Source organism: Medicago sativa, chromosome 7 (assembly GCF_051527215.1).
Source record: "Medicago sativa cultivar Bolivia chromosome 7, Bolivia_mono, whole genome shotgun sequence".
NCBI classification, from domain to species: Eukaryota; Viridiplantae; Streptophyta; class Magnoliopsida; order Fabales; family Fabaceae; genus Medicago; species Medicago sativa.
In genome coordinates this window covers 11,456,387-11,475,870 of record NC_140755.1, presented here as the reverse complement: position 1 = coordinate 11,475,870, position 19,484 = coordinate 11,456,387, and the positions used below count along the sequence as shown (strand labels likewise).

Here is a 19,484-nt window from a genome sequence, read left to right as displayed (position 1 = left end):
TAGTAGATCAATTCCATATGTTTTTACAAGAGTAAAATTTCCAATTTTTTAGATATATTAGTACTGATCAAAGAAGATATACATTGTTACATATGGTACAATTGTTACTGTTGGGATATATGAAGACCCAATAATATGATAATATGTAAATTATTCGAGAGTTCATGCTAAGACAATCTCCTATATTCCTCCACCATATTTTTCATGAAGGAAATGCTTGCATGGAGTGTTGGAAATGAGTCGAGTAGGATCAAACTTGTATGAGCTCGACTCTATTCAATAAAAATTTAATCGGTTCGAAACTCGACTTGAGTTCGACACAAACTCTTTTTTCAACTCGAATTTAACTTGTTCAAAGTTCACGAATAGTTCAATTCGACTCGTAAGATTCAGTTTGTTTGCTCAAATCACATCGACTTGAGTCAAATTCATTAACAACTCGGTTAAACTCGATAGCTCGAATCAAATAAATCAAAAAAGAGAAAAGGAGCAACTATGATTTAAATGAACGAAAAATAACTCATAAACCTCTCAATTGGTCTAAAAACCAATTATGAAAATATCTAATTAATAACACTTTTTTTTAGGGAACTAATGAATAACACTATATAATCCGATTACCGTAGTAAATAAGGAATGAGGCGCTGTTGTTTTATAATATAAGTTGCGTTGCTCAACAATACCCTTATGTAAACTTCCCTAAAAAAAATACCCTTATGTTTGAAGAAGTTAAATTAGCTCACCTAAATTGGCACCAGAGAGAATCGAACCTGAGACCTCAAGGAGAAGCACACTCCCAGATTTCAAGTCAATACCTCTAGACCAACCCAAATAAGTTCCCTTATGTAAACTTAATGTGGGACTTGTGAACTGCAAGCTTAATAGTTGCTAAGTTCTTGAATAACCTTATTTTGATGTCAACATTTTCAAGTGGCCGGGCATTACCATCATACATTATCATTTTATTTTCTTTTGACTCAAGTGGCTATTTCTTTCTCTATTGGATTTAATTCTTTCTCTAGTGTAATTGATTTAACAATAAATTATGTATATATATCGAGCTGACTCATGAATCAAACGAGTTAAACTATACTTAGCTCAAATTCAATTCATTTGTTTGACGAACTTAATTTTAAACTCAAGTTCGACTCGTTTAGTTCATTGTCGGCACTACTTGCATAAATATTCTAAAAAAGATCGAAACTAATTGATCAAATTCTTTAATTATGGTCAATCAATTGTTACTTAGTTTCTCTTCAACCTTATTAGTTGATGCTTTAAGAATGTTCTTTTATGGACTGAGTTGTTTTCCTTCCTTTTCTTTTTTTTCTTTCTAATGTAACAAAAAGAAAATACCACAAATTGAAATTTTAATAAAGTTTTCTCCACCTTAAAATAAGAACAATGTTACAAATCAGATATCTTTCGTTCTCGTGAGCTTAGCTCAGCTGGTTGGGACAATGCATAATAAAATATGCAAGGTCCGGAAAAGATCAGATGTCTTTCTCTCACTTACCGTTCTTTGATCTAATATCATTATTTTATTTGTCAGCTGACTTACTAACTAAAGACAAACATCAGTTGACTTTATCTTTGCTTATATCGTCACACATTATTTTATTTTGTTCTTGAAATAAATATTTGGCAGGCTATGCTACTTATAGTAATTAAAATTAGATTTCAATTGATATATTTTTTTGAAGGAATTTCAATTGATATTTTGGCATCTATTTTGAAAATTTATTCGTTTCATGCAGATTTTATCTACAAAAATATTGGTGGGGAGGCATAAATGACGTATGCATGAACTATTCTTATCGCAAACCACGCGTTTTTGTAGACTTTGGTAATGCCATTTAATTTTTTTTGGGTCTTTTATTTAATCTGATTGGTATCTTTTATTTAATTTGAAGTGTAAAACAAATTTTTTTTTTTGAACAAACTAAAATGATATATATTATAAACAATGTCAATTTACCGAGCATAAGACATGCTAAAGGTAAATCAACCAGCAATTACACAAAGAAATGGTGCCAATGGTAAGAAAGGACCACCAAAAGTTAAAGGGAATTACACCTGGACACCCATACAAGGAAGTGAATTTTTCCACCAATCATGATAACTATATCTAAAAGATGTCTGAGATGCTTTCAGTCATAAGAAAGAATTTAGTTTAACTATTTCTGCCAGAGGAAGAATCGGAAGCCACGTTTTGGAACACGCGGTTATTCCTTTCCTTCCAAACCCACACAGTAGCAAACCAAATTATTTTCAAGAAAGAGTGAGTGGCCTTAGGTAAACCAGCCATATTAGTAAATACAAAATTAGCAGTTGAACAAGCTGTAAATACAAAATGACATAAAAATAGATATTTAAAGTTTTAATTAAGATATTGAGGGTGAAATTTAGAGAGAAAATAAAGTTCAAATGCTATTTGCATTAATATCTCAAAATATGTTATAAATCCATAAAAATCTTATAAACTATCGATTTGACCATAGTTGAAAATCAAATGTCAATTGTATTTTCTAAAATAATTTTTTTTAAAGGCAAACAAAAAATATAAAAATTATCAAAGATTTAAAATGGAGATACAAATGTTAAAAATGTGTGTTTTAGTGTTTCCGAGTGATTCCTTGAAGTCAAGTAAAGCAATATATTCATCGAGTTTCATACGATATGAGTTAAAAGATGTATTAAAAAGTGCAAGTAAGTTAAGTTAACGTAGTATATTTACTTTCGAAACGGTAACAAGTGTATTCTAGATTGATTGGTTCACCTTTTATTATTGAACAAGTCACATTTTATGTTCAATCTTGCATTTGAGTGTATTGAGAGTGACACACAATACTTAATTAGGATTATATAATAACTAGGATTTCGTTGAAATAATTTAATTAGTATACCGTTATTAACGTTCTAATTATAGAATTGTTAGGTTTCACATCAAAAGGAGATAGTGACAGAAATTAACAAGAAATTGAATGTTTAGTGCCAAATCTGGCTATAAAAAGAGAACTTGAAATAAGTAAATACACAACCATCACAATTTGCATAGACTCACCCAACAAAGAAAGAAAAAAAAAACATGGGTTCCTATACCAATGAGAAAGAGAACCATGTAGTGGAAACTCTAACCCCACAAATAGATGATAGTGATACGCTCTTAGCCATGATTATAGCTTCCAATATGGTGTTTCCTGCAGTTTTTAAAGCTGCAATTGAACTCAACTTGTTTGATATCATTGCTAAGGAAATATCACATGAAAACAATGTTGGATTTGTGCCGGCTTTCGAAATTGCTTAAAAGTTACCAATAACTCAATACTCCGACTTACCAAATAGGCTTGACCGTATGCTGCGCTTGCTTGCTAGCCACGGTCTCCTGTCCGTTTCCACTCGGACCAATGATGATGGTACCAGAGAGAATCGAACCTGAGACCTCAAGGAGGAGCACACTCCCAGATTCGAAGTCAATACCACTAGACCAACCCAAATGAGTTCCCTTATGTAAACTTAATGTGGGACTTGTGAACTGCAAGCTTAATAGTTGCTAAGTTCTTGAATAACCTTATTTTGATGTCAACATTTTCAAGTGGCCGGGCATTACCATCATACATTATCATTTTATTTTCTTTTGACTCAAATGGCTATTTCTTTCTCTATTGGATTTAATTCTTTCTCTAGTGTAATTGATTTAACAATAAATTATGTATATATATCGAGCTGACTCATGAATCAAACGAGTTAAACTATACTTAGCTTAAATTCAATTCATTTGTTTGACGAACTTAATTTTAAACTCAAGTTCGACTCGTTTAGTTCATTGTCGGCACTACTTGCATAAATATTCTAAAAAAGATCGAAACTAATTGATCAAATTCTTTAATTATGGTCAATCAATTGTTACTTAGTTTCTCTTCAACCTTATTAGTTGATGCTTTAAGAATGTTCTTTTATGGACCGAGTTGTTTTCCTTCCTTTTCTTTTTTTTTTTCTTTCTAATGTAACAAAAAGAAAATACCACAAATTGAAATTTTAATAAAGTTTTCACCACCTTAAAATAAGAACAATGTTACAAATTAGATGTCTTTCGTCCTCGTGAGCTTAGCTCATCTGTTTGGGACAATGCATAAAATATGCAAGGTCCGGGGTTCAAACCCCGGCCACTACCAAAAAAGATCAGATGTCTTTCTCTCACCGTTCTTTGATCTAATATCATTATTTTAACAATAAACATCAGCTGACTTACTAACTAAAGACAAACATCAGTTGACTTTATCTTTGCTTATATCGTCACACATAATTTTATTTTGTTCTTGAAATAAATATTTGGCAGGCTATGCTACTTATAGTAATTAAAATTAGATTTCAATTGATATTTTTTTTTTGAAGGAATTTCAATTGATATTTTGGCATCTATTTTGAAAATTTATTCGTTTCATGCAGATTTTATCTACAAAAATATTGGCGGGGAGGCATAAATTACGTATGCAGGAACTCTTCTTATCGCAAACCACGCGTTTTTTGTAGACTTTAGTAATGCCATTTAACTTTTTGGGTCTTTTATTTAATCTGTTTGGTATCTTTTATTTAATTTGAAGTGTAAAACAAAATTAGCGGTTGAACAAGCTGTAAATACAAAATGACATAAAAATTGATATTTAAAGTTTTAATTAAGATATTGAGGGTGAAATTTAGAGAGAAAATAAAGTTCAAATGCTATTTGCATTAATATCTCAAAATATGTTATAAATCCATAAAAATCTTATAAACTATCGATTTGACCATAGTTGAAAATCAAATGTCAATTGTATTTTCTAAAATAATTTTTTTTAAAGGCAAACAAAAAATATAAAAATTATCAAAGATTTAAAATGGAGATACAAATGTTAAAAATGTGTGTTTTAGTGTTTCCGAGTGATTCCTTGAAGTCAAGTAAAGCAATATATTCATCGAGTTTCATACGATATGAGTTAAAAGATGTATTAAAAAGTGCAAGTAAGTTAAGTTAACGTAGTATATTTACTTTCGAAACGGTAACAAGTGTATTCTAGATTGATTGGTTCACCTTTTATTATTGAACAAGTCACATTTTATGTTCAATCTTGCATTTGAGTGTATTGAGAGTGACACACAATACTTAATTAGGATTATATAATAACTAGGATTTCGTTGAAATAATTTAATTAGTATACCGTTATTAACGTTCTAATTATAGAATTGTTAGGTTTCACATCAAAAGGAGATAGTGACAGAAATTAACAAGAAATTGAATGTTTAGTGCCAAATCTGGCTATAAAAAGAGAACTTGAAATAAGTAAATACACAACCATCACAATTTGCATAGACTCACCCAACAAAGAAAGAAAAAAAAAACATGGGTTCCTATACCAATGAGAAAGAGAACCATGTAGTGGAAACTCTAACCCCACAAATAGATGATAGTGATACGCTCTTAGCCATGATTATAGCTTCCAATATGGTGTTTCCTGCAGTTTTTAAAGCTGCAATTGAACTCAACTTGTTTGATATCATTGCTAAGGAAATATCACATGAAAACAATGTTGGATTTGTGTCGGCTTTCGAAATTGCTTCAAAGTTACCAATAACTCAATACCCCGACTTACCAAATAGGCTTGACCGTATGCTGCGCTTGCTTGCTAGCCACGGTCTCCTGTCCGTTTCCACTCGGACCAATGATGATGGTAGCATGGTGAGAGTTTATGCAATCACACCTCCTGGTAAATACTTTGTCCATCATGAAAACGAGGATAATTATATGGACGCATTCACATCATATTTGAATCACCCAGCTTTCTTAGGAGTGTGGTAAGAGTTTCTCCATAACTTAATATAGTTATTTACAAAAATAAGATTAAATAGTATGCTGGTTCAAACTCGCAGTTCTCCACTTATATCTACACGTGATTAACGTGAGTGTGTTATTTGACCGAAAATAAACGATCAAATAGCCCTAAATGTTTAACTTGGACACTTGCATCAAATAATAACTCCATATATGATGTGAAATTGAAGAATCTAAATAATGAATTCAAATGATAATATAGGCCAAACTTATAAAATTGTACTCGAATCAAACTCAGTTTATATTTCATCGTTTTACCTTTATTATGACCGATAATATGTAATTTATTCGATAGCTAAAAATGACCACTATAAGATTATTTGAAATTCGAAATACATAGTCACAAAAAATAATGTCACATAATTGTTTGTATTGTTATGAACAAAAATCATTTTTGTGATATAGGTCGAATTTGAAGGAAGCAATTATAGAACCAGAGATAAACGTATTCGAGAAAGTTCATGGAATACCTATCTATGAATACTTTGAGAAAGATCAACAAATAAACAACTTATTTAACAAAGCAATGACTCAAACATGTACAATTCACATGAAAATAATCCTTGAAATATACAAAGGATATGAGGGAATATCAACACTGGTTGATGTAGGAGGTGGAAATGGACAAAGTCTTAAAATGATTATATCCAAATATCCATCAATAAAAGCAATCAATTTTGATCTCCCACAAGTGATTGAACATGCACCACCCTCTCCAGGTTATTGTTTGATCATCTCAAATTTTATATTTAGTGACCACTTTTCCAAGATTATTTGTTTTGAATGTTATGAAATATTGAAATATTGTCAAATTTTATTTAGGGATCGAACATGTTGGAGGAAATATGTTTGAATGTGTTCTAGAAGGAGATGCTATAATGCTCAAGATTGGTATACATAAATAAATATAAAAAAAAAATGATCATCTTCTTTTGATGGTGTGTGTGTATATATGGGAGTCGCTAACTTCGACCAACCTGAAAACATAACAATCCTCCGCCATTTTGCTAACTTGAGGTCTAAGTTAGACCAACCTTTATATATAAATGCCATTAAAAAAATTCATAAATATAAACATTTATTTTATCTAATTAATTATAAAATATTGCTAACTTTGTACACATGACTTATATTGTTGTAGCTTGTGTTCCATAATTGGTCGGATGAAAAATGCTTAGAAACTTTAAGCAATTGTCACAAAGCTTTGCCTTCAAATGGTAAAGTCATTATTGTGGATTTCATATCTCCAGAAGATCTTGAATCAACAAATGCATCTAAGATGATTTCAACTGTTGATAACATGATGTTTATCACAGCTGGTGGTAAGGAAAGAACTTCTAAAGAATTTGAGAGTTTGGGTAAACAATCTGGATTTCCTAAATTCCAAGTTGTTTGTCGTGCTTTCTCCATCCTTTACAAATAACTAAGTCACAAATCGATTGTAATATGTCATATAAATGTGGCCATGTCCTTTAAATTTTCTAGATTTCAAGTTTCTTGTTGAACTTTATTATATTGTGATGGAGCTTTACTGATAAATAAATCGCTTTAATTCCGTTTAGCACTTCTTTTGTTGGGCATTATTTCAATATATCATGTTGATTAAAAAGAGTTAATTGCTTCAAGTGATTGTTATTGGAAATATGACATGCACTTTTCTTTTGAGATTTTTGTTACTTATATTCTCCTTGACCTTTAAGATTATCGAAGGGATGACTATAATCTTTAAGAACACTTTTAATCCAAAAGGAACATAGTAAAAGGGAATCAATGAGTTGGAAATTAAATGCATTGAGTAGAAAGAGGGAGAAGTGAGAAAAAGTTATCGAGAACTCGATAATACTCTTTAGTGTGATTTATGATTTGAGTTGAGTCATTTATTTATGGACATCATAACTGAATTTAGCTAAAATTCCAAGAGCAATTTGATCGGTTTAATGACTCTTTCAAATAAGGTCAAAAAGAATCTAATACTATGTAAAAGTGGAGAAAATAACCCGTTTGGATATGAATGAATGAAAGATAGTAAAATATGTTGGAGACTCGATCTTATCACGAATAACGTGAGTTAAAATTGTGGGAAAAGATTTGCACGAATTTAAAAAGTAATCAACATTTTATTTCATTACTGGGTATTAAAAAAATAAATACCATAATAAAAACTGTAACGTCCCAGATTTTTGATACAAGACATTACGTCTAATTCTTTCTTTTTAGAAAAATATACTTTTTTTTTAACAATAGTCAAGCATATTAAATTCCTAACTAGAACTTAACAAAAATAGTCAAAAATGATTTAATCACAAACCTAACACTTCAAGTCGAGTTAACTACGAAACTAATAAACTTCAAAAACTATTTTAAATTACAATTCAGAAAAACCCAAATTTGTTTCCCCGCGAACGCGCTTCAAACAAAACATCAAGCACACAACATATATTCTTTGGTACCTAAAATGTTGGTTATAAGGGTTAGTCTTCAACACCCATGAAATAAAATCAATAATAACTTAAGACATCAAATAAGAATATACAACCATTGTCAAGGAATCATGATAAACAATTTGTTTTTCATTTTGAATAGTATTCGCTCCAAAATATAATAAAAATAAACACAAACTCGATGTTTTTTTATTTTATTTTGACAAAGAGACAAGACTCAATGTTAATGCAGATGCATGAAATGCAAGTAGACCATGATCCGGATATCACCCCAATTAGCATAATAATTTTAATCGCCCCACTTGGTATTTGATAATAATCGTCCCATTTGACACTTAATATAATCCCCTGAATCACCTCATTTGGCACTTAATAATCCATTGATTCCCCCCATTTGGAATTTGATAATAATCGTCCCATTTGACACTTAATAATCCATCATATGCAATGACATGCATGTTATGCAATCTTATCAAATTTTTAGTCACTCTTGAACGAACAACACACAATCTATCAATTCCACATATCCACTAAAACTAATACACTTTCACACAACCCTTAAATCACATACATAACGAAAAATCACTTTAACTCAGAAACATTTCTCATTTCACAAATCAAATCAAATCAGCAATCACCAAGATTCACATATTTATCAAATCGCATATTTTAACAAAACTGCAAATTCGGATTATGAAATCCTAATACACCCTATATATAACTTGAAATCATAAAATTTTCCCATTTGTACAGTTTCTAAATTTGCCTTAAAACTTCTCACTCCCCACCCCAAAATCCGAAAAACACACATTGCGTGAGTCTTACTGGTTTTTTTCTCAAAACCATCACATTTCAAGTTTCATCAAACATCAAACTCAAGGTTAGGTCTCATTCCCTCAAATTGTAATTGTTTGGGTTCGATTTTCTTCTTCTTATGAATCACTAAAGTTATTGGGATTATAAAATTCGAACTAGGTTGTTGTTGTTTGGATTTTATAATTGAAAGTGTAACAGTACCAGTTTCTGCCCTAATTTTTTTGGTAGTTTCGTGGATTGTTGTTATTTGTGTGTATATCTGATGTTGTGTGTTACAGATAGGGGTGGGAATGAGCCGGGCCGAGTCAGGCTTTGCTTAAATAGGCTAGGCCTAGTTGAAAAAACTGAGGCCTAAGCCTTGGCCTTTTACTTGTCAAAGACTTTATTTTATGTTTGGCCTGGCCTTTTTAAAAGTCTGATCTGGCCTATTAGCCTGTTTAAAAGCCTAGTTTGTGTTACAAATTTCAAACAAAGTTTGTTCATCGATTTTTTTTCCTTTCAATTTGTGCAACTTTCTTAATATAGAGATAAACATTAATTAGATACAAATTAAACTAATAAAACACAATTGTAAAATTTATAGATGGATAGAAACTCAAGAATAATCATGTCTGATAACAACAAGGATTTCAAACTTAATCTAATAACCAGACTTGAGCTTAGGCATATCAGTAGCAAGCCTTAGGATTGTGTTGGGAAATACCAAGAGTTGTGTTGTATCTCAAATAGAAAATAAAAAAAAAACTGAAATAATAATAATTGTGGAATGAGAATTTGAAGGATCAATAATTCTTTTTTATATATATAAATATAAACAATAAATATGGTAAAATATAATATACTTATATACGGTCTAGCTTAATAGGCTTGATAGGCTTTTTTATAAGCCTAAGTCCGACCTATGTAAACTGATTGGCTTTTTAAAAAGCTCAAGCTTGACCCATTTATTAAACAGGTTAGGCCGAACCAGGCTTTTAGTAGGCCGAGCCATAGGCCCCTAACGGGCGGCCTGTCCTATTCCCACCCCTAGAACTTACAGATATGGATAGCATCAGAAATCAAATACAAGCGATGCATGCTTCTGTTAGACAAGAGCGGATGGAGAGGAATGAAGCAGATGGGAGAGTGGGTTGGCGTGGTGGCAGGGGTAGGAGACGTCGTGCTGATGGTGAGGAGCAGGTGGAACAACAAGTGGAGGGTGATGATGAGCAGGTGAAGGCAGAGACACTAGATGAATATCTTAATGGCCTACACGACTTGTCTGTGTTGACCATGTATGATGTTCACGTGGCCAAGAGAATGTCTGATGGAGTGGTAAGACTCTACACCTTTTCTTTATTATGTTGTGTTTTTAATATAAATTGAATTCCAATATTGTTAATTGATCTTAACTTTTGCATGTATTATTTTGATTTACGTGAAGCTGGTGTTAATTTTCTGTTTTTAATTTTTTTGATGTATTATTCTGATTTTTGGGAAGATGATGTTGAATTTTTGTTTTTCATTTTTGCAGTGGCGTGGTAATTTAAAGTGCATAAACAACGGAAAAAAGATAGTGACTTTAGAAGATAATGAAAACAATGGTTAGAGCAAGCACGATGGTTTAGAGATTCCCTAAGAGTCACCGGTCTTCAATGGGTACTTGATACCAACTATAGTATTTTTTATCACAGGCTTCTTTCTGCCTTTGTTAGGAGATGACACGAGAGACCTCTAACTAACATCTTTTGATGGGGGAGATGACAGTGACACTTGATGATGTGTCCTATCTGTTGCATCTCCCCGTCGAGGGCATACTCAAATTAATTTAAAAACATAGCCGTTCAAAAAAAAATATTACTAATAACATAGAGTCCTCTAAAAAAAAGTATGAAGTAAATTTGCAAGCAATTTAAGGACCAAATATTCAATTCAATCTAAATCAAACCATATAAAAATATAACCGAGATAAAAGTACCACTTATTTGATGGTAATCAAGAACTGATGAGATTAAATAATACTGTTTCCCTCATTAATAATGTGAATATGACGTACATGCACTATTTGCTATTCTCTATGATGAATTTTCTTATGACCATCATTTTCAATGTCTAGTTTTTTCAACGAAAAACATGATATAAATTTAATATGATGTAACTAATTTTTTTCCAGAAGGTGATGTAACTAATCCGACATGTGGACTTTTCCAATTTTGATTGTGGAACACAACATTTATTTAAACTACTAATAGATTACGTTTCGATCACCCTAAGACCATCGCTGTTCTGAGTTCCACATTGATTTAAAGAAACTTAAAATTAACTATAATATGGCACTTTTTTAAAGTAGAAATTGGAGTGCAAAGACATTACATGATAGAATTGACATCCCAACTACTTCCTCCGTCTCTAGATAATAGTCATTTAAGGTTTATGCACGGTTATTAAGGAAATGATTAATTGTGTTGATTTTGATGGTAAAATTAGTACTCCCTCCATTTCAAAATACATGTCCATTTTGAAGAAATTTTTTGTTTCAAAATACATGTCCATTTGATAGTTTAAGGATACATTTTGTCGATTTTACCCTTGTCTATCAATTAATTGGATTTTAGATTTTTTCCACAATAATTATTTTCCACTAATAAATGTTGACCAATTTTAAGTGGATTTACTCATGTACTCTCCCAAGAAATGGCTACTGACTCTCTATTCCATCATACTCCCAAGAAATGAACCAACCAACCAATTAAAAACTAAAAAAAAAAAATGGAAAAAAAGGAAAGTCTGTGAACCAAAGCATGCCATTTACTCCATTGAATTCCAATACTGAAACTTTTTAGTATTGGCAGTATGTATTTTGATAACCGAAGCAAAAAAAATAAATAATGCCATTTACTCCATTGAATTCCAATACTGAAACTTGTTAGTATTTTTTTTTGGTTACAAAACTTGTTAGTATTGCTAGTATGTATTTTGATAACGGAAGAAAAAAAAAATGCCATTTACTCCATTGAATTCCAATACTAAAACTTTTTTTAATGAATTTAGTATTGGAGGGGTAAAGATCCTCTCCATTATTGGAGTACTAGTATTGGTATTGCCATTTGATTGACTTTAATTAATTTTGGTATTGTGATTGGGAGTAATTATGAGATGAGGGTAAATAAATGTAAAATGGAGGAAATCAAAGACAAGGGTATAATAGGAATTTTTGTGTCAAACTAGCTTGTCCTTGGTTACTGCAATTTCTCCAAAATGGACATGTATTTTGAAACGGAGGGAGTATTATTTAATAAAACACCCTTATTAATTGTAGTTAGTGGAGTAGTTACGTTTAATGAAATTCAATAGATAAGGGTATAATAATGGAAAATAATAATAAATGCTGCATTGGTATTCTAAAAATAAAAAATGGTAAAGAGACAATTATTGTGAGACGGAGGGAGTATGTTGGAGTAGTAGTCAAAAACAACCACAAATCATTTGCAAAACCCTAATATTTTTATCATAATAAATGAAAATGATGAGACACCAAATTGGGGGGACTATATCAAAACAGAAGAAAATGATTATGCAACACCCTATATTCCTATCCTATTAAAAACATCTCTGAAAACTAAGAGCATCAATCCTATCAGCATAGTGATTACCTTCACGATAAATACTCCCTCCGTTTCAAAATGAGTGTCGTTTTAGGTGTTTACACACATATTAAGAAATGCAATGATTAAGAGAAAGAGAATGGTTATTTTACCAAATTATCCTTATTAACTATTGGTTAGTTTTAAAAGTAATACTTTGGAAGTAGTGTGCAGAGTATTAATTGGAGGGTACAATTGAAAAGAAAAAATTATTATTGCATTGGAAACTGAAAGCGACACTCATTTTGAAACAATTTTTTTTGGCTAAAGCGACACTCATTTTGAAACGGATGGAGTATGTGATATCATGAAACGCGTATTCTTAATCATATCCAAACAATTTAACCATCTGTTAGGTTAGCTAACTTGCAAGAATGATGCTAGGAGATTTAAAAAATCAAAGTCACCAATTAGTGTTACATTTAACCCAATTAATAAGAGATAGATGTTGTAAATACGTTTTTGATACAAGGCGCTTTATGAGCGTGAAATTGAACAAAATAGCTTCCAGAATTTGAAACTCTTGCATATTAGAGGAGGAGGTGGCATGAAAGGTACCTTATCAAAGAAACACTGAATAATAATGTTAGTCGCAGAACTCCACTGAACATGTTTACAATCAAACCTAATTTTGCTCCTGCAATGCTAATAACATTTATAATGTTGATTACAACAACTAGTATCACCAGCTTGCATTGGTTGGACCACCCTCTGTTACATATATTAAGGACAGTGAGAATGGAATTGGGATCAAAATGAAGCTAAATGACTTGACCAAGCCGAATCCATAGTTTCTTTGCGAAAGGAGATTCCGGAAAAATTTGATTACTAGAAACAATATCTAGTTACTTAGGAGACTAGTTTGTCAGGTTCGACTATCCTCGTTGTTGGACAACGTTTTTCATATTATGTTGTGCTAGGCTATGGAAGTTTTTCAATTTTTCCACTACAGCTCACAACTGTTGTTGTTTAGGAAAGGATAACGTTTTTCACCAGTTATTTTAAGCAACTTGAAATGGTGGTATAATTTTAAAGGGAAATGATGAATGGTGCGAAGCCTGTCCAACGAAATTCCATAAATGTGCTAAACTACTTGCCATTTTTTTTTTCTCTTGGTATTACACTACTTTTTCATTTTTGGTTTTCATGGCTTTACTTGGAAACTCAAGGATTTCATATCGAGGAAATATATACTTGTTCTTATAACATATATAAAAAAAAAAAAAAAAAAACAGTGGATACACCGTTTTGAGACTACTACAATAATGACATTTAGTAACAATATCATTGCAACATGTGAAAAATTGTTACATAACATGATACAATTTTTTTTTTTTTTCATTTTCGTTCACGTGTCACACTTTTGGGTGAAAGATATTTTTTTAATATATGAAGTGTTACCAATTCTTTTCTCCAATTTCTCACCATCGAGCTTCAACATCTTCATCGTGAACTCTCACTTCACCATTGATCTTCACCATCTTGTTTTGACTCTCTTCTTTGCTTTAATTCCTAAAATTCCCAAAAACCACTACTTACAGGATCTAACCATAATTGAGCTCAAAGTAGCCAAAAAATAAACAGCCTAATCCGAGAACAAATTGAAATAAAAAATTAACCTTGTATTTAAACCTAAAATAAAAAAAAGTACATTCCTAAAAAAAAAAGTACTAAACAATTAAGATTTACGACATAACATTCGCGAATAAGTTTTCAACAACAAATTTAAACCTAAAATAAAAAAAAGTACATTTCTAAAAAAAAAAAGTACTAAACAATTAAGATTTACGACATAACATTCGCGAATAAGTTTTCAACAACAAAATGCGTGAATATAGTAAAAATGAAAAACATATATATACTTTTTTGGATGGTGGCCAGAGTTTAAACCCGGACCTAGCATATATTATGCATTGTCCATATTAACTGATCTATGCTCACGAGAACGTATAATATAAGCTAAACGATATCATATAATAAGTGATTTTCATATATATAATATTTTTCTTTCGTGATTTTGTTATTTAGTACAAACGTTGTTTTATTCGTTGACTTTGTGTGACACTGTTTGTCTTTCCTATTTTATTTCGATCTTTGCTTGGTTTGAATTAACTTCAAATTTGATCAAATGCACATTCAATCAATAACTTCAATGTCATCAACGTTACAGATTCAAAAACATGTATATTCTGGACACTTGAATATAATCATAGTTCTAAATTTACATACTTTATCATTTTATATATTTATTTGAGTAAATATCATTTTATATTATTAACATGAATGTTTTTGAAAGAATGAATATCGATATTTTTTTATAAAAGATAAATAAAGATAGCTTATAATATCTAAGTAAAGGCCCGCTAAAAATAATTAAATTTAAGTAACGGTCAGAGTATCCCTAAAAAAAAGATACGGGTCAGAGTAAAACCCTACCAATTGAAACAGTGACACACAAATAGCAATCAAATCTGGCTATAAAAAACAAACAACCCTTGATGAAAGCAAACACACACAATCAAAGTATCACAAAATCAAAACAAACAAAATGTCCTATACCAATGAGAAAGAGAATCATGTGGTAGAATCTCACACCCCACAAATAGATGACAATGATACACTCTCAGCTATGGTACTTGGTGCAAATTTGGTGTTTCCTGCAGTTCTTAACGCTGCAATTGAACTCAATTTATTTGATATCATTGCTAAGGAAAGTAATGGTAGATTCTTGTCATCCTTTGAAATTGCTTCAAAGTTACCAACTCAGCACTCTGACTTGCCAAATAGGCTTGATCGTATGCTGCGCTTGCTTGCAAGCTACTCTCTTCTGTCTATTTCTACTCGGACCAATGATGCTGGTAAGATGGTGAGAATTTATGGTATCACACCATCTGGCAAATATTTTGTTAGTAATGAAAATGACCGTGGCTATTTGGGGTCAATGACTTCATATTTGTGTCACCCTGCTTTCTTAGGGGTGTGGTAAGTGTTTTTCCCTTATTAAAATGGTTATTATATTTTCTGTTTGACTTAATTAATATGTTTATTTCAAAATTGTTTGACTTAATTAATATGTTTATTTCAAAATATATATACATGGTGTCAATTGCATTATTCTAGGGTTAAAGTTTTAACCTCAATCTTCACTTATTCTTTTTTTTGGTGGTGGTCAGGATTTGAACCCCAGACCTTACATATATAATACATTGTCCTTACCCTTACCAATTGAGCTAAGCTCACGAGGACAATCTTCACTTATTCACTTTAAAGAGTAAATTTTTAATCAGTATCTTACTTAAACAAAAATAAATAAAATACACATGTTTAAACTTGGAAAGTTGATTCAATATTTAATAACACTTTATATACTATATAAAATTAACAAATATGATCGTTGTTCTTCTTCTTAAGATACTAACAATGCATACGCATTAATGGTGTGTTTGATTTGCCGAAAAAACAGAGAATTGTACTGTATAACTCTTTTGTACTATATTTGATTTAGAAACTGACCATGGGACTGGACAAAACAAGTAACAAATGACGGAAGTAAAAAAGGATTTTTCGTCCCTCACAAAATCATGAGACAATTTTTTATCCAAGAGTACAAACTATAAAAAAATATTTAAATAACCTTTTTATTTTCCAACATAAAAAAAGGTATTGCTTTAACCATAGTTGTAAAAATCGGACCGGCCACCGACCTGGTAGGGTGCTCGTATCAAAGATCAAACCATTGAGTTATTGGTCAAACCTCATGAAAGAATCGAATTATATCAGTTGACTCGATTGTGTCACTCGATCTCTATAAAAACTTCTCTCATTAAATTTGATGATTCGTTCTTTAAAAAAATACTTTCACTTATAAAAAGTCAAAAAAATTAACATAATTTCACAAATTCATTTTTTGAATTTAATTCATTGACTATGATATACTTACCTAATGAAATACAAAAGTTAATTTTAATCACAAAATTAATTTTCACAAAAGGAAATTACGCATTTTGAGTTTTGGCAAAGTAAAATATGCTATTAATCCCACAATATTTACTAAAAAGTGTATATTTTTGGTGTTAAAAATATTTATTAATTATAAAAAAATAAATTAAATTATAAATATTTTTAGCTTAATTTGCAATATATTATTAAGCTAAAATGAAAAAAAAATTCGAAACATTAAAAGTTGAAATGTGAATTACATTTGAAAATGTTTTTCTAAGTCAAGTGTTGACCCGACTCGTTTGAGAAAACCTCTGAGTCACCGGTTTATTTTGGTTCTCGTTGGTTTAACCTTGTTTGCAACTATTCAATAACATAATAGATTCAATAAATAGACTGAGCCGGTTCGTCCTCCTGCTCCCGGTTAGATCGATTTGATCGGGAGCTAATACGACGGATGTGGACTTTTTTTTTTTGGTGGTGGTCAGGGTTTGAACCCCGGACCTTGCATATTTTATGCATTGTCCATACCAACTGATCTAAGCTCACGAGGACATCTAATATGGACTTTTTAAAAATGGTATAAGGGTTGAACTTTACTTTTTATTTAGTAAAAACTTAATTTTATAATAATAAAAGTAAAAAAAAAAAATTTATTAAAATTTACCTAAAATAGAAAGATCTATTGTCGGATCATATCCAATTTAGAGAACCCCTTAATCGACATTCCATTGGTCAACTTTTTTTTTTTTTTTAAGCTGGTTAACAACCAGGTCATTTCCTTCAACAAAAAAAAACCAGGTCATTGGTCAACTTTGTTTTAACGAGTATATTTTGAATTTGATAATTGATATATATATATATATATATATATATATATATATATATATATATATATATATATATGAGTTTGCTAGGATACACCCACTTATTTTTTAAAAGGTGTGTTTTAGCAGGTTATAACTAAAAAGTAGTTAAATACACCTTAAGGTGTAGCTTGCTAAAACACTCCCACATAAAAACTAGTGGGTGTGTTCTAGCAAATCCCATATATATATATATATAGAAAGTGTTTATATAACCCTTTAACATTGATGTGAAATTTCTAAACAAGTGTTTATAACATCAAATTAAATATGATTGCTTATATAATTTTTTTCTTTATTGTTTCCTAATTCAATCCTAATTTTATAGATAAATATTTAATTTCATCAACAATAATATAATCAATTAATTGATCGATATTGTTTCAAACAAATACTAAATAATACACACATGAATCCTAATTTTGAATTGAGTGAATTTGGACTTACTAACTTAACAATAAACATCTATTTAAACACTTTTTTAACTAAGTTTGACAATATTGAATCTATATTATGACTTAAATGACTATGTGCTGTGCACAATGTTACTAACATAAATGACCAATTTTAAAGTGTAGGCTAAAGTAAATTTAATATTGATGTATTGGTTCTCCAATATATGTATTTATCATTACTTGCTAATACAGCTTGTTTCTACATACAAAAATTGTTTTTGTAATATAGGTTGAATTTCAAGGATGCAGTTATGGATCCACAGATTGACCTATTCAAGAAAGTTCATGGAATAACTATCTTTGAGTACTTTAAGAAAGATCCAAAAATAAACCACATATTTAACAAATCAATGACTGATACATGTACACTACACATGAAAAGAATCCTTGAAATATACAAAGGATATGAGGGAATATCAACACTAGTTGATGCAGGAGGTGGAAATGGACAAAGTCTCAAAGCCATTATATCCAAATATCCATCAATAAAGGCAATCAACTTTGACCTCCCACAAGTGATTGAACATGCACCACCCTATCAAGGTAATCGTTTGATAGCATCTTAAATTTTGTATTTAGTAACCACTTTCTCAAGAATTATTTAATATTGAAAAATTTTCAAAACAAAATTTAGGGATTGAACATTTTGGAGGAAATATGTTTGAATGTGTTCCACAAGGAGATGCTATAATGCTTAAGGTTGGTATATATACACATTTATATCTAATTAACTATAAATTATTAATTCTTTCTAATATCATATTGATTCTAATTTTGTACACATGGCTTATATTGTTGTAGCTTGTGTGCCATAATTGGCCGGATGAAAAATGCTTAGAAATTTTAAGCAGTTGTCACAAAGCTTTGCCTCCAAATGGTAAGGTCATTATTGTGGAGTTCTTATCACCAGAAGGTCTAGGATCAAAGAATGCATCTAAAATGGTTTCAATTGTGGACAACATCATGTTTATCACAGCTGGTGGTAAGGAAAGAACTCCAAAGGAATATGAGAGTTTAGGTAAACAATGTGGATTTTCTAAACTTCAAGTTGTTTGTCGTGCTTTCTCCATCCTCGGAGTGATGGAACTCTACAAATAACCAAGTCACATCTAGGATCAATAAGTCACACATCGTTTGTAATATATCATATAAATCTGGCCATGTACTTTAAATTTTCTAGATTTCAAGTTGCTTGTTGCACTATATTTTATATTGTCGTAGTTTTACAAATAAGTGAATCGCTTTAATTGATCGTTAATTGGGAATATGACATGCAGTTTTTTATTTTTATTTTTTCATATGAAGAGACGTGCAATTTTCTCTATGATTTTTGTTACCCACACATTATCTGCGAGTGATTTTGAAAAGAATGAAATTATCTTCAATTAATTGGAAGATCCAAGGCTAATACATGATGAATAACATAAGAAAAACTTTTAGAGCACAATGTTGGGCGCCATAAAAAGCAAACCAAG

General features: G+C 30.7%; 2 protein-coding genes across 2 annotated transcripts; both read left to right on the top strand.

The window, feature by feature from the left end:
* The first annotated feature begins 5,328 nt into the window (after nucleotides 1–5,328).
* LOC146904236 (isoliquiritigenin 2'-O-methyltransferase-like) lies at nucleotides 5,329–7,430 on the top strand. Its single transcript, XM_085728057.1, has 4 exons — nucleotides 5,329–5,832; nucleotides 6,275–6,588; nucleotides 6,692–6,760; nucleotides 7,011–7,430. Exons 1-4 carry the CDS (start codon nucleotides 5,381–5,383, stop codon nucleotides 7,022–7,024), a joined length of 849 nt encoding a protein of 282 aa, XP_085584183.1. The 5' UTR covers nucleotides 5,329–5,380; the 3' UTR covers nucleotides 7,025–7,430.
* Nucleotides 7,431–15,261: 7,831 nt separating this feature from the next.
* On the top strand, nucleotides 15,262–19,267 carry LOC146904235 (isoliquiritigenin 2'-O-methyltransferase-like). The gene is made up of 4 exons (XM_085728056.1): nucleotides 15,262–15,731; nucleotides 18,239–18,552; nucleotides 18,644–18,708; nucleotides 18,811–19,267. Exons 1-4 carry the CDS (start codon nucleotides 15,298–15,300, stop codon nucleotides 19,105–19,107), a joined length of 1,110 nt encoding a protein of 369 aa, XP_085584182.1. The 5' UTR covers nucleotides 15,262–15,297; the 3' UTR covers nucleotides 19,108–19,267.
* Nucleotides 19,268–19,484: the final 217 nt, after the last annotated feature.

Coding starts and splice junctions, on each gene's coding strand:
- LOC146904236 (XM_085728057.1), top strand. CDS start 5,381: ATGGGTTCCTATACCAATGAGAAAGAGAACCATGTAGTGGAAACTCTA. Junction 5,833..6,274: donor CCAGCTTTCTTAGGAGTGTG/GTAAGAGTTTCT, acceptor TTTGTGATATAG/GTCGAATTTGAAGGAAGCAA. Junction 6,589..6,691: donor ACATGCACCACCCTCTCCAG/GTTATTGTTTGA, acceptor AATTTTATTTAG/GGATCGAACATGTTGGAGGA.
- LOC146904235 (XM_085728056.1), top strand. CDS start 15,298: ATGTCCTATACCAATGAGAAAGAGAATCATGTGGTAGAATCTCACACC. Junction 18,553..18,643: donor ACATGCACCACCCTATCAAG/GTAATCGTTTGA, acceptor AACAAAATTTAG/GGATTGAACATTTTGGAGGA. Junction 18,709..18,810: donor GAGATGCTATAATGCTTAAG/GTTGGTATATAT, acceptor ATATTGTTGTAG/CTTGTGTGCCATAATTGGCC.